We start from the raw sequence: 14,224 nt of genomic DNA on the forward strand, positions 1-14,224 counted from the left end.
GATGACACAAGGAAGTAATTTAGTAATTTGTACGCTTCGTGTCATAGCTACCATTTTTGTTATTAATACGTTGCCAAATAAACTAAGAGTGAATTTTTTTATTACTACTTGTAAGTTTAGACCCACCCGTTACTTATAGACGGTGTTAAAGGCGGAGCTACTGCGGAGCATGCGCACTCGTCTGGTCCCCCTCGAACATCCGGTTACGCTTACGGTGCTATGGGCGTTAATATGAAAGGGCAAAGTGGAGATTCTTTTACAAGGAAATAGGGTGTCAGCTGTGTAGCATATAGTTGTACAGTTCGATCGGGAACAAATTTATTGAGTCAAGCATCACTTCGTAGGTTTCCGAAGGACGTAGAGAGACGATACCTGTTAATACAAGCAGAACAAAGAAAGGATTGGTACCCGGAAAGGAATTGTACGACTTGCATTTTGTTACAAACATGTTGATCGTTTATCTGCGTATTGTGTTGTGGTGAAAAGCACGCCTCTTAGTGAGGTTTCAAACCGAAGCGACAAGCGACAGCAGTGGTTCGTACCGAAGTGACAAGCGACACATTTAGTCTATAAATAAGCATTTACCGCTCATGGGAAATCAAGTCTCAGGCGGCACAATACACGCCATTGGAAATCTGAGCGACACGTGCAGCTTGTCGTGTCGCTTCGGTTCGAAAAATTTCATTGATCACTGAGGATTAACTTTTAAGTGGCACGGAGATTACACACCGAAGCGACAAGCAACAGCCCCTTAACTCCAAAGGAAACAATTCATCTTGCACACGAGTACAACAGACTGAGGCGACACGATGCATGATACAGAGAAAACAATAGTCCAGTCCAAGCGACACGTGCATTTTCTCGTGGTGAATTGGTTCCAAAGAAAGCTTTCAGACTGCAGCGATACGTGCCTCTTGGAAACCAACATTCAAAAATAAACAACACCTTCCAAATTAAGCGACACGACAAATTGCAGGTGTCGCTTGTCGCTCGGAATGGGCTGTTTTATCAATACCGTGCATTGTGTTGCCCCGGCCTGTTATTTGCGCAAGCGTGACTGGTGAATGGTTTGCTTTTGATCGAATGCTTCTGTGCGAAATCCCGATTTCGCTTGTCGCTTCAGTCTGAAAACTCCCTTGTTGTTTGAAGTAAATTCGTGCACGTAAAAGTGGCATGCCATATCATAGCTTCTTTTCTAAATCCCTCAGACGGAAAGGCGACGTTGAAAGCACATATATTTACTAGCATTTGTTATGTGTCATTTCATCATTCTGCAGATTTGTTGGCAAAGATTAACTTAAGCATACTTTATAATATAATAATATCACTAGTTTTATAGAATTATCTTTCCCTCATTTTTCTATTTACAAAGTAATTGAATATATCTAAACTTCCGTACGTTTTGAGTTCGTCGTGCGTGTACATGAGATACACAACTGGCGGCCACAAAGACACGTCATATTTTAATAATCTGCTCTGCAGTTGATCATCCGACGGATTCTATACTTCCACTCCTTCATAATAGAACTGTAAGAAATAACTTTCTTGACTATCGTCGCACAACTGATGAAAACAAGCGCTCATTTCTTACTTTGTATGCCGGTGAATCTGCACTGGCAACAACGGGGACTGGCCTAAACCGGAAGTTCCGGGGGGACCGGGCAAGACCTCACCAATGTTTATGTTTACATTTTTAACACGGTCTATATGTGATTGTTATTTGGGACAAACTTTTTTTTTTCAACGAACCACTTATTTGCTAGCTATCAGAAAACGCTGAAATAAGTGCCATGCAATGAGCTGTTCTTTCTCAATTCGTATTTTTATGTGGAAAATTGTAGGCTAATAAAATATAACAATAAAAATTCGATTATCTCGGAAACTACTAATTTTCGGACGGGGTATCATATGGTCAAATTTATTGCAAATTACCTCTAGTTTAACCCCTTTCAGGGGGGAATACAACTAATTACAGATCACCCTGTATATAATCCTTGTCTTGATCTTAAGTGTTCGCGCCAAATTATGACAGCATATAATTTTGCAAATAACGCAAGTTGTTAGAATTACAAAATGCAATCCTGTTGCTTGCACCTACAAAAAAAAATTAACACCAACACGTGTTAGCATTCATTCTGCAAGCGCATTTTGAATAATCTTTTATGAATAACATTTGAAGCTGTCTGCCTGCAAGAACTGAGAGAAGATAATAAAACGGTCATAACGGTGTAATTTGGTAGAAAGATTTTAAAAAGTATATTATGTATATGATTATTATCTCATTATTTCGCATTACGATGTTCGTAAATTGTACAAGGAAAGACGAATATACGAATATAAATCTTTAACAAAGGAGCTCCTGCTATCTCTGATCACTTTTGTCAAACAAAACAAAATTCAGCACTATCATTAGTATATATTTAAAATAATCTTGGTGTAAGAGCCAATCAGGACAAGTGACTGCGTACCGACTTCCGGTCTCATTTCCACGAGAAGTGTGGTCTGCACGACGAGTCTCCAGTCGTTACTGCACGTTTTCTATGACCCGGTTACTCCACTCATTCTCAACCCATACCAGATGCTGAGACGGTGTGAGGCCCGAGGCCAGCCTTCAACTCGGGACGGAAAATGTTCGAAATTTCCCGAAGCTCAGAAAATTTCGAATTCTACACGTCATTTTCAACTTAATTGATTGTTTTGCACTTCTGGGATAAAACCAAACAATTTCCGATAAGTTCCAGACACTTGCAATCAGTGACGCAGGAACGTTTTTCATTTGCGGGGTACAAAATTTCAACCTTCCATATATATATATATTGTATGTGTGTGTACTTCACACACATATGTATATCTGAGTAAAATGTGGGGCATGGGAAATTCCATTTCAGACGCGAATATCCAGTTTTTAATTCAAAATTTCATTAATATTTTATATACCATTTTCTTTTTTTTTTAGAAAAAAAAAAGAATTGATGGCTGTCTTAAAAACAGATTTCAAGACCAGATAACAATTCCAAAACATATAAAGATCTGGACCTTGTTCTGAGCTCATTTTGAATTTAATGGAATGGAAAAATCAGGATTTTGTAATGTGAAAATTGCGAACAAAGATACATCTATTCATTTTAATGCATGTTGCAATTTAAAAGGGATGAGGAGGATTCCCCCTTCTCTAACCTGTGCAATTCCAAATCAGGTATAATCATTTCCCACCCACTGAATATGAAAATCATATTATAAAATATAACATACTTATAGAATTCCACTTCGGTTCAGTTCATTTTAGAGCTATATATAAAATATCATTAAACTAATTTATTGCAGATATGTACCCTGGACAGTGCCTTTTAGAAGCAATGTTTTCGGTATTTTCTCAGACTTCTAAAGGATGTTTCAAAAGTACTTTCTATCGATCGAAAACTGTGCCCTGTCTTTGACGTATATTGGGCCACTTCGTCCTTAACACTTATCAAACCTTTGTTGACAGCTATAGCGTTGTGTTGTCTTTTAAAAAAAATACTGAGTCGAGATGATACCCGATCAACTCGCAAGAGATCTAATTTTGAAGTATTTGTAAAATATTTGACATAGTAATTATTTGTAATGTAATAAGCTGTACCTTATGATGCTCTTCAAACACTAAGTACTACCATTGCACTTGCAAATCCGAAATCCTTCAGATCTCATAGCAAGCAAAGTTGAAAATCACACGTTTGAAATATTATGTTTTAATTTTTGGTGGACAATATGAAGGGTCGGTTTGAAAAGTTTAGATTATTTTTCGGATGTTGTCACATTAAATTTAGATACAGACATGTGTTTTGTGTGACATGTTAATTTCTCGTTTATATGAAAATGTGAACTTTATATGTAAGAGAGAGCATGTGCGCATCATCAGTCGAATGTATTCGTATCTACAAAGAAAATCCGAAACACATTCCCACCTCACTCAAAGACTGTAAATCCAATCCAAATTGTACCAATATCTACAGTTGAATCTGAAAACGAGTTCAGTGCCAAGAACCTTACCCTAACAGATTAGAGAAATCATTTAGAAGTTTTAAATCTGCTTTTCATTTCAAATGAAATTACCCCGAGTGCATAGCTTTGATGCAGAAAAATTTGTAACAAATTTGATCAAGACTAAGCATTACATTGTCCTTGACAAGCCAACTGGCAAATCATCGAACCTGCAGTGAGTCATTTATTTCGTGCATTCAACTGACTAATGTAATTTTCTTACAATTTGACATTAGAATTTAACCATAAATGGTGTTATGTTTGTGTTGTACTCGATATGATGTGCATTCAAGTTCTAAGGTCTCCTAATTTATTTTGAAAAATATACTCACCTCAGAAAGCTGAAACTGCCATCATTTCTCAGCATAATTACTGTCTAGACGTACACATTTTCCACAATGCTGACGTCACCATAGCATGGCCTCTGCAAACGCTTTTTTAAAAGTCTGTTTTGTACCGCATACTGACTAGTCGCTGATGCAAGAGGGGAACAGCTGGAAAATTTGCGACCACGGAGACTGTCCTTGAGGGTTGAAGAGAGCGAAAAATTGCTATGTGCGAGGTCAGGTGAGTATGGACGGAGCATGTGATTCACTTCAAATTTGTTTTCTATGAAGAGCGTCTGAACAATGGTCGCCCGATGTGAGGTGCATTGTCCTGGTGAAAGGATACAGCTGCAGCCATTTTCGGCGTTTTCTTTCGCAATCCTGGAAGCAACTTGGTCCTCAAATCAGTTCCATAGCTTGTGGTACCCTTAGGATAGCAATGCGTGAGTATAACGCCTTCGCTGTCCCAAAACATTCCTTTTCTCAGCAATGAAGTAACTGGCGGCTGGTTCGTGGGCAAGGCTCCTTTGGTTTGTTTTCACACGACGTTCGACATTCCTTGAACTATGGGACCCACGAACGCACATTGGCCACATCCATGACACCACCACAGCATGTCTGAGTCAATTCAAAATGACCCCCTCCATGTAGGACTGCCTTGACGGGGCGAGGGGGCTTAGTAGGGAGGCCAATTTCATCTCATCATTTCACCCATTCTTCATATCCATATCTCACGTTTTTCACCATTCCATCACGTCATTCATCTCCATATATTTGACCTCCCTCTAAGAAACTTATGTAGGGAGGTCATTTTCATCTCATCATTTCACTCATTCTTCACATCCATATCTCACGTTTTCACCATTCCATCACGTCATTCATCTCCATATCTTTGACCTCCCTATAACTAAGGGTCCTGCTAGAGGAGACAACCTCGATAAAAAACCCCTATCCCAAGGTGTGAGTTGCACGTGCCGATGGGACAGTGTTGGCTGCAGGGGTAGGTGCAGTCGCGAACGTGGCCTCGGGGATTTCGGTTTGGTCCTCGAGTAGCCTCCATTTTTGGGGGTAGGCCTTCCTCGGCATAGAGGGCATGTCGAGGCGACAATTTATGGACCCTCCACAATAAATCTTTTTGTATATGGGTACAAAAAACAACTCAAACGGGGGGAAACCCCCAAAACGAGCGCGGCCTTCGAGCCCGCTTCAATTATTGGAAAAGACAAGTAACGTGCCACGTTATCTTGTGATTAGTATTGTGCAGAAGACCGAGAGTAACGATGAATCTGCAACAACAAAGAAACATGGAGCTGCTACATTAAAGGACTTGTCACCGTTCCTGATCAAGAAACAGCTAGACTACGCCGCTGGTTCAGACGTACCAGAAATAAAGAAACTGAGAAACGGGAGTCTACTTATCCAGACCAGCACAGATCGCCAGACCAACAACCTTTTAAAGTTAAGATCTTTGGGCGACTTCCCTGTTAATGTTGAACCTCACCGTCAACTTAACAGTAGTAGAGGTGTGATTCGCCACTGGGATCTGCTAAATGCTGAGGAGGAAGAGATTCTTGAAGCACTCTCAGACCAACATGTGACCGCAGTACAGCGAATAAAGACTCGTAAGTCCGGAGAACTAGTACCAACTGCTTCACTCATAGTGACCTTCCAAACGACCATTCTCCCAGATATTGTACGGGCTGGATATTTGAGACTCAAAGTCCGTCCGTACATACCTAACCCGATGCGGTGTTTCAAATGCCAGCACTTTGGGCACACTCAGCCTTCCTGCAAGGCCACTACCGCCCTTTGTGGTAAGTGTAGTAAGCCTGATCATGGGACCGAACCTTGTTCTTCAGGTCCCAAATGCATTAACTGCCAAGGCGAGCACCCAGTCTGGCATCGTGACTGCCCCTCTTTCCAACAAGAGAAGAAAATCAGAGAGTTGGTCGTCACAGAGAAAATCTCTGCTGGTGAAGCAAAACAACGTCTCCGTGACAGTATACGCACCACTTTACCTGTGCCATTCGCTACAGTTGCTGCAGCTGCTCTTACCCGTCGCAGTATAGGGGTACAAACCAGCGACGTGTCCACGCAAACAACAACGCCTCCTGTAGTAGCTCGTCCTGCTTCGAGGAAACCAGCAACCACTCCTCGCTCCACAGAGAAAAAGTTCAAGCAGGTTCACACAAAAGAATACTTCCTGAAGACCAGTAGCTCTCCAGTCAGGGTGGCAGCCACCACCCTGAAACTTAAGGCGCAGCTGAAAGCTGCCCGGCGGGCGCTCAAAGCACCCGCCCCCACTCCTCCTCCTTCATCCCCTTCGCCCTCTGTGTCCTTACCCGAGGACATGATACAGGACGAAGCCGCGGATGAAGAATTTATCAAGGTGACAGGGCCTAGAAATAGAGTACGCCTTAAAAGGTAACAATCACTCCTACAGCTATGGCTTATTGTCTCCAATGGAACCTTAACGGTTTCCGTACACATCTCGAGGAACTGCAAATTCTAATATCTGAATTTGACCCTGCCATTATATGTCTCCAAGAGACACATTTTCGTCCAAATGAATCAGTGATTCTGAACGGATACACGCTTTACCGCACCGACAAGCTTCCTGAGGGTCGTCGTGCACACGGTGGTGTTGCAATCTGTGTTCGAGATAACATCCACTCAACGCCAATCTTTCTCACCACCCCCCTCCAAGCTGTCGCCGTGCGGGTCCATCTACCACAGCCAATATCTGTGTGCTGTGTCTACATCACAAGGGAGGAGCGATTCTCTCTTGAGGACCTCCTTTCTATATTCAAACAACTTCCGTCTCCTGTAGTTCTTTTGGGCGATTTTAATTCCTACCATTGTTTGTGGGGCTCCGTTCGTACAGAGCCCCGGGGTCAAATTGTAGACCAATTCCGTGAGGCATCAGATTTAACGTTGCTGAATGATGGGACTCCCACATATTTCAGCCCTTCCTCTGGCACATATTCTGCGTTGGACTTGTCCTTTTGCAGTCCCAGCCTTGCTCCTACCACATCTTGGAGCGTTCATCCTGATCTCTGTGGGAGTGATCACTTCCCTCTTATTCTTACCTTCGAACATCTTCAGCAATCACGTGAACAACACCCTCACTGGAATCTCAGTCGGGCCGACTGGGAAGCCTTCGAGCGTGCAGTGGACCTTGAAGTCGATCTTGCGTCGACTTTACCACCAATCGACGCCTTAGATGTCTTTGTGTCAGTAGTGCATGATGCTGCACGCACCTCCATTCCACATCCCAGTGGACCTGCGAGGCGACGCCCAGTCCCCTGGTGGACTGCGGAGATCGGTGCAGCCATCAAGGACCGCAATAATGCTCTCGATCGATTTAATAGGAACCACACTGCCGCAAACCTCGAGCAGTTCCGCATTAAACGTGCCCGTGCCCGTCAGCTCATTCGAGCCAGTAAGAAGGCGTGCTGGGTCCAATACGTGTCTTCTCTGACGAAGCAGGCTTCGTCGAAAGCCGTTTGGACCAAAGTACGTCGCATCCAGGGGGGTGCATGTACTCCTCTGAGCGCTCTGGAGCACGATGGGACGTTGTACACAGATTCCGGAGACATAGCTAATATCTTGGCCACGCAGTTTTCTGATGCGTCTAGCTCTGTAAATTATGAACCACGTTTCCGCCGTGAGAAGGACCGTCAGGAACGACGCCCTCTAATTTTTCGAAGTCATAACACCGAGCCATACAACTCTCCATTCACTGAACGAGAGTTCGATCAGGCACTTCGAGATTCTAAGAACACAGCTCCTGGAGTGGACAAGATCCACTATGAGATGCTTCGTCATCTGCCCATTGGAGCAAGAAATTTCCTTTTGGCGGTATTCAACAGGCTTTGGTTGGAGGACTCTTTCCCCACTTCCTGGAAAGAAGCTATTATTGTTCCCATCCTGAAACCAGGTAAACAACGCACCGCAGCCTCGAGTTATAGGCCTATTGCCTTAACTAGCTGTGTATGCAAGTTGATGGAACGCATGATCAACAAGCGTCTCACCTGGTTTTTGGAGGAAAACTCATTGATAAGTAATTTTCAATGTGGTTTTCGCTCCAACCGTTCCACACTGGACCATCTGGTTCAGCTGGAAACACATATTCAGGATGCATTCCTCAACAAGGAACATTTAGTTGCAGTTTTCTTTGACCTCCAAAAGGCATATGACACAACGTGGCGCTTTGGCATCCTAAAGCAGCTCCATTCTTGGGGCGTGCGTGGCCATATGGCGTACTTTATTGAAAATTTTTTATTAGATCGCTTTTTCCGCGTACGTGTTGGGAACTCCTTTTCGGATCTTCACGAACAAGAGAACGGTGTTCCGCAGGGCAGCGTACTTAGTGTGACTCTGTTTGCCATAGCAGTAAACAGTGTTATGGCAAACATTCTTTCCCCTGTACATGGCCTCCTCTATGTCGACGACCTCACGATCTTTTGTCGCTCACGGAATCTCGCGTCAGCTTCTCGTCAACTCCAACTGACGATAAACCGTTTGGTTGAGTGGTCCTCCCAAACAGGTTTCACCTTCTCATCCGAGAAATCCGTGTGTGTTCACTTTTGTCGTCAGCGTACATGTCATTTAGATCCTGACCTGTACATGGGGAAGTCTCCCCTGTGCTTCGTGAATGAGGTCCGCTTCCTGGGCCTCATTTTCGATAAGAAATTAACATGGCTACCTCACCTTCGCCAGTTAAAGTTCTCTTGTCTTCGAGTTCTCAACCTTTTACGCGTTTTATCTCATACTTCTTGGGGTGCTGATAGGACGGTATTGCTTCGTCTATACCGTGCACTCATCAGGTCGAAGCTTGATTATGGATGTGTTGTGTATTCTTCTGCTCGCCCATCTAGACTTCGCATCCTAGACACTGTCCACCATGCTGGTGTACGTGTGTGCACTGGTGCCTTTCGGACCAGTCCAGTCGTAAGTTTGTACGTAGAGGCATCTGAGCCGTCGCTGTCTCTGCGAAGACAGCGGCTGGTAGTTAACTACTTCCTCCATCTTCGCTCGATGCCTTCACATCCTTCATTCCACACCATCTCAGACGAGGGTAGGCTGGCAAGGTATCGGCTCCACCCCAGTGTCACTAGACCATTTGGTGTTCGTGCAGACGAGATCCTTTCAGCACTTGGTGTTGACAGTGATCTTCCTGGCGTCTCTCCACTCATTTCGCCTCTCCCTACCTGGGAGTTTCCTGCACCTTCTATCGATTTTTCTCTGACTGCTCTTCCAAAGTCAGAGACACCAATGGTTGTATACCAGCAACGGTTTTTAGAACTTCGTGCGAAGCACCCCAATTTTAATGTGTTTTACACGGATGGGTCCAAGACATTCGAATCAGTTGGTTGCGCCTTCGTCCTAGACTCTCAAAGTTCCAGTTACTTGCTACATCCTGCCTGTTCCATCTATACGGCAGAGTTGTACGCCATTCTAAAGGCACTGGACTTTGCAGACGTCAATGGTCTGAAGAAAGTCCTTGTGTGCAGTGATTCGACCAGCGTGTTGCAGTCTCTGGATTCGCCGTATTCCCGGCATCCAGTAGCGCAACGCATATTCAGACGGCTTGTGTCCTTATCTGCCAGCACAGATGTACACTTCTGTTGGGTCCCTAGCCACGTGGGCATCCAGGGGAACGAAGCAGCTGATGCTGCCGCCAAGTCTGCTGATGCAGATGGCGACGTTCTCGTCCACCTTTTGCCAGCTAGCGACCTGCAGAATGTGTTCCGTTCTCGCCTTCTTGACACTTGGCAGACCGAGTGGGATGTGGAAACGGGGAACAAGCTTCACGCTGTTAAGCCCACCATAGGTGTTTGGCGTTCCTCGTCTCGTCCCTCTCGGCGAGAAGACGTTATTCTTACCCGCCTGCGTATAGGACACAGCCGTCTCACGCATGGTCACCTACTGCAAGGGCTGGACCCTCCGTTGTGTCGTACTTGTAATGTTATTTTAAGCATCCGACACATTCTCGTTGAATGTGTCGATCTTGCTTACCTCCGGCAGACTTTTAACCTTTCCGGCTGTTTGTCATCCCTCTTGGGTGATGATAGCAGTATTTTATCACGTGTTTTTAGTTTTTTGCGAAGAGCTGGACTCTTCCACCGTCTGTAAGGAGGTTTTTAGTTTATTCTGACTTTTTAATGTGTTGTGTTTGTCTCGTGCAGGTCTTTTTACAACCTTGCACTTTTAGTTTTTCCCAAGGGGCTATCTACACCCCTTTTTTAAAATTAAGTCAGAATTTTAGATAAGGGGACATTTCCCCGTATACATAGAAGGGTGCGAAATGGCCTTAAGTGCCGACGCACCCATAAATTTTAACTCAATCAATCAATCAATCAATTCAAAATGAATATCGATGGGTGTTACTCCACGCAGGTGAAGAAAATGGATAATAACACACTGTTCTTTCGATGTAAATGATGTCATTCCCAGTATCAAAAACATGTCAGTCGTTAGATAGCGCCACTAACTTCCTATGGGTCGTATAGTGCTATCATCTGGCCTCGTCAACCTTCAAGAATGGATGCTTCTTCTCAAACAACTCTCACGTCTATAACTGCTTCTATTAATGAAGAAAAAAATAAGGGACCTTAGAACTTGAATTAGATTCTTAGCAATTTATGTGCAATTCTAAGCATACCCAATGCATAGGTAAAATAAGTCCTCTCCCTTCTGATAAAATCACAAATCGCACCCTACTTTAATGTCTAGGAAACCTCGCTGCTTCATTTGAACTAGGAATGGTATCGAGGTGAGACGAACGTGTCACCACTCAAACTTCCACAACGTATATATGTCATTAAAGCAAAAAATCCTAATAACGTTTTTTTTCGGCTTTACATTTTGTTCGACGCTGCAAACAGTCGAAATACGGAATTTTATCCCGACTAGATGAAATCGTGCAGCATAGGTTCACAATTGTCACTAATGGATTAACTTTGGAATTACAATAAACAAAATATACGACTTATTTGAAATATGAACAATATGAACAAGACATACGCTTGGTATATCTGAATAAGGCACAATTTATTTTAAGTAAATTCCTCAAATATGATACGAAAGTTTCGAAAGAGATCGTCCCGTTTTAATTTTGCAGAGGTTTATTTCAGTCTCGTCTCGAGACTTCTTTTGTCTCCGTACCATCTCTATCTTCAAAAGAAAAAAAAAGTTTTCCGAACATCCCCTGACAAAGTTAATAATAAAAGAAAATAATCGGTGAGTCACAGGAGTATATTGTACCCCCCACCAAATTGGTCTGTTGTCGCATCTCGGAAACAAGACGAGGCAGGAATTGTGAAAGTATTTCGTTTCGGAAAATTCCATTTGAAAAATTCAAAAGGAAAGAAACTCAGTCATATACTCTTCTGATGCAGGTTTATATCTTCGAATCGACGTGATCACTTCTCTACAAACGTGTACTCCCCTTACACAAAGGGGCATTCGTCTACAGCATGATTTTATGAAAGTAAACTTTAACTGATTCCATGGTTTCAGACACATTTTAAACAATTTTCATCTTAGAAAGATTTCCAAGAACAAAGGTCAATGAACTAACTAGTAGCACAATGTAGTAGATTAAAGCCCCTATCACACGGAACTGGATATCTATTTGGAATGCTCTAGTTGACGCTGGACTGGCTACCCATTTGCTTGTTTTCGCCTCACACGGTACTTGTTATACCGTACTTGTCGATAGTCTTTCGTTCCCATAATGGCGGCCGCGCGAGATGTAAACAACGTATCACTTCACACTTTTAAAATACGATAACTATCCAACCGAGAGGAATTTCGCATCGCATTAGATGGTTTTAGGTAGAGAAGAACGGCGCTGATAAATACGTACTTTAGAACGTTTACTATACACGTATGGAAGAATATTTTAGCTTTTTCAATTGTAAACATGCCTTTCGTGTTGTATGTACTCGGAAGCCACAGACAAAAAAAGGCTACTTTACAAACTCACATAATATCTTCACATGGCCAAACTTTGCTCTGATTGGCTGTTCCACAGAATCTAGTTGAAGAAGTTAGTAGCAATTAGAACATGTCCTATTCCTCAAAACCAGTCAAGCAGTCAGTCAGGCGGCCATGATTACTACCCAGAAAGTCAGTTCATCGCCAACTAGGGCATTCCAACTAGAAATCCAGTTCCGTGTGATAGGGGCTTAAGTTTACAATGGCTTGAATTCCTGTGGTAAGGAATTATAATGATTATAAACAATATACACTTTTTGTATTGAGCGAATAGAAAATACTAGGTTATTTTAACAGTAGCACCTCGCGTCTGTCAAATTATCTGAGTGGGGTACAAGGGGTACAACTCGAATCTACGATTTAGGTGGTACAGTACCCCCCTTCAAAAATTTGAGGGGGTACAATGTACCCTTGTACCCCCCACCCCGTTCCTGCGCCACTGCTTGCAATGCAGAAAACGTCATGAATCAACAACTTTTTAAAATGACCATTCGGTATTTCCCGACTGCTCGGGATCCCGAAAAGTCGCGGGAAGTCATTCCCGAAGTCGAGATCGGGACGGGATTTTTTTTTTTCCGATCCCAGTTCCGACTTTCGGGATCCCGCATATCCCTACCATAGAGTAGTACTCTATGTCCCTACGAAATGGCCATTAGTATATAGTACATTTTCATACATCAATTCTAAATATGAAGGGGGGGCTCCCCGATGGCGCAGTGGTAGCGCCGCCACCTTGTAATCAATGGGTCCCGGGTTCGATACCCGGTGGAAGCACAACTGGTTCGGATCCCACTTTAAACTGTACGTCCAGTCCCGATTAGCCTTACTGTGCATGAAGTGGACTTAAAACACCAACTCAACTCAACATTTGAAGTACAGCGCTGTAATATGAAGGTTCCCTTGTCGCAAATGTGGTCAAGCAAGTAATCTGTGGAAAGATTCAAAATAAAAATGGCAGGATTCTGTATATTTAGAAAGGTACGCTCTTAGGGGAAGTTTGAAATTGATATATTTGTGATATATGTCGATTAGTTTTCTGATGTGTAATATTTATGTAGTTAAAATAAAAGTGTTTCATGATAAGCCACATTGTAATGAAATTAATTCAGAAGAAATTACCTAGGACCCAGGCCAGCTCGCGGACAATTTTCCAAATGATGAACATGTACCGTGTTATAAAAGGAAATTCACTGCAGACAATGTTTTGTAGAAAGACATAATAAACGGATGTTTATAATAAAACGATAGATTTCACATCAATCAGCTATTTTCAACGAAATGATATATTTAAATCCACGAACTAAAACTTACTTCTTGTGGAATAATTAAGCCGGCCTCACATACTCTTGCAGCAAGAATATTTGGTAAATTTCTCGTATCGGACAAACGGATTTCTTCAAATTTACAGGAGAAATTACTTACCGAATGCAGTTTCTTTATACTTGTGGAAGTTCAGGGAAGTGTCTCGCATCGTTCATTGACTTTTGGTGGTAAATCATCTATTTTTCGATATAAATGTGGGTACTAATCTGATATTCCCCGGACAGATTGCTTCATTTTTACAGAATACGGTAAATATGCGATTTTCAGTAAGTACTTTCTCTTGTAAATTTGAAGAAATCCGTTCGGGCGATATCGCATATTTACCGAAACTACTTACGGTAATAAGTTCCTGTAGCATTGTCTAACATCTGGAAGGCGTTTTGTGTGATGTGGAAATGTTTCATAGCGGAAATTCAACCATTGACACATAGCCCCACGAACCATTTCCGGTAAGGTTAGGTTAGGTAGGGTCACGTATAGGTTACAGTAGTTAAAAATTGGTTTCGAAAAAAATTTGCGTAGCCCCACACACCATTCTCACATAGCCCCAC

At 42.7% G+C, this 14,224-nt stretch overlaps 1 protein-coding gene across 2 annotated transcripts in view; it reads left to right on the forward strand.

Annotated features, from left to right (window-relative positions):
- The first annotated feature begins 13,210 nt into the window (after positions 1–13,210).
- The window catches only part of LOC145997018 (small ribosomal subunit protein uS3m-like), a 32,575-nt gene continuing 31,561 nt past the window's right edge, over positions 13,211–14,224 (forward strand). Inside the window, exon 1 of one of the 2 annotated variants that reach the window (XM_083133639.1) lies at positions 13,211–13,328. In XM_083133639.1, coding sequence (XP_082989765.1) covers positions 13,302–13,328 — 27 coding nt within the window. In that variant the 5' untranslated portion in view covers positions 13,211–13,301. The remainder of the gene's footprint in view (positions 13,329–14,224) is intronic. The other variant, XM_083133640.1, reaches the window with a different exon arrangement.

The sequence above is a fragment of the Lepisma saccharinum genome, chromosome 13 (genome assembly GCF_977018435.1).
Source record: "Lepisma saccharinum chromosome 13, izLepSacc3.1, whole genome shotgun sequence".
NCBI classification, from domain to species: Eukaryota; Metazoa; Arthropoda; class Insecta; order Zygentoma; family Lepismatidae; genus Lepisma; species Lepisma saccharinum.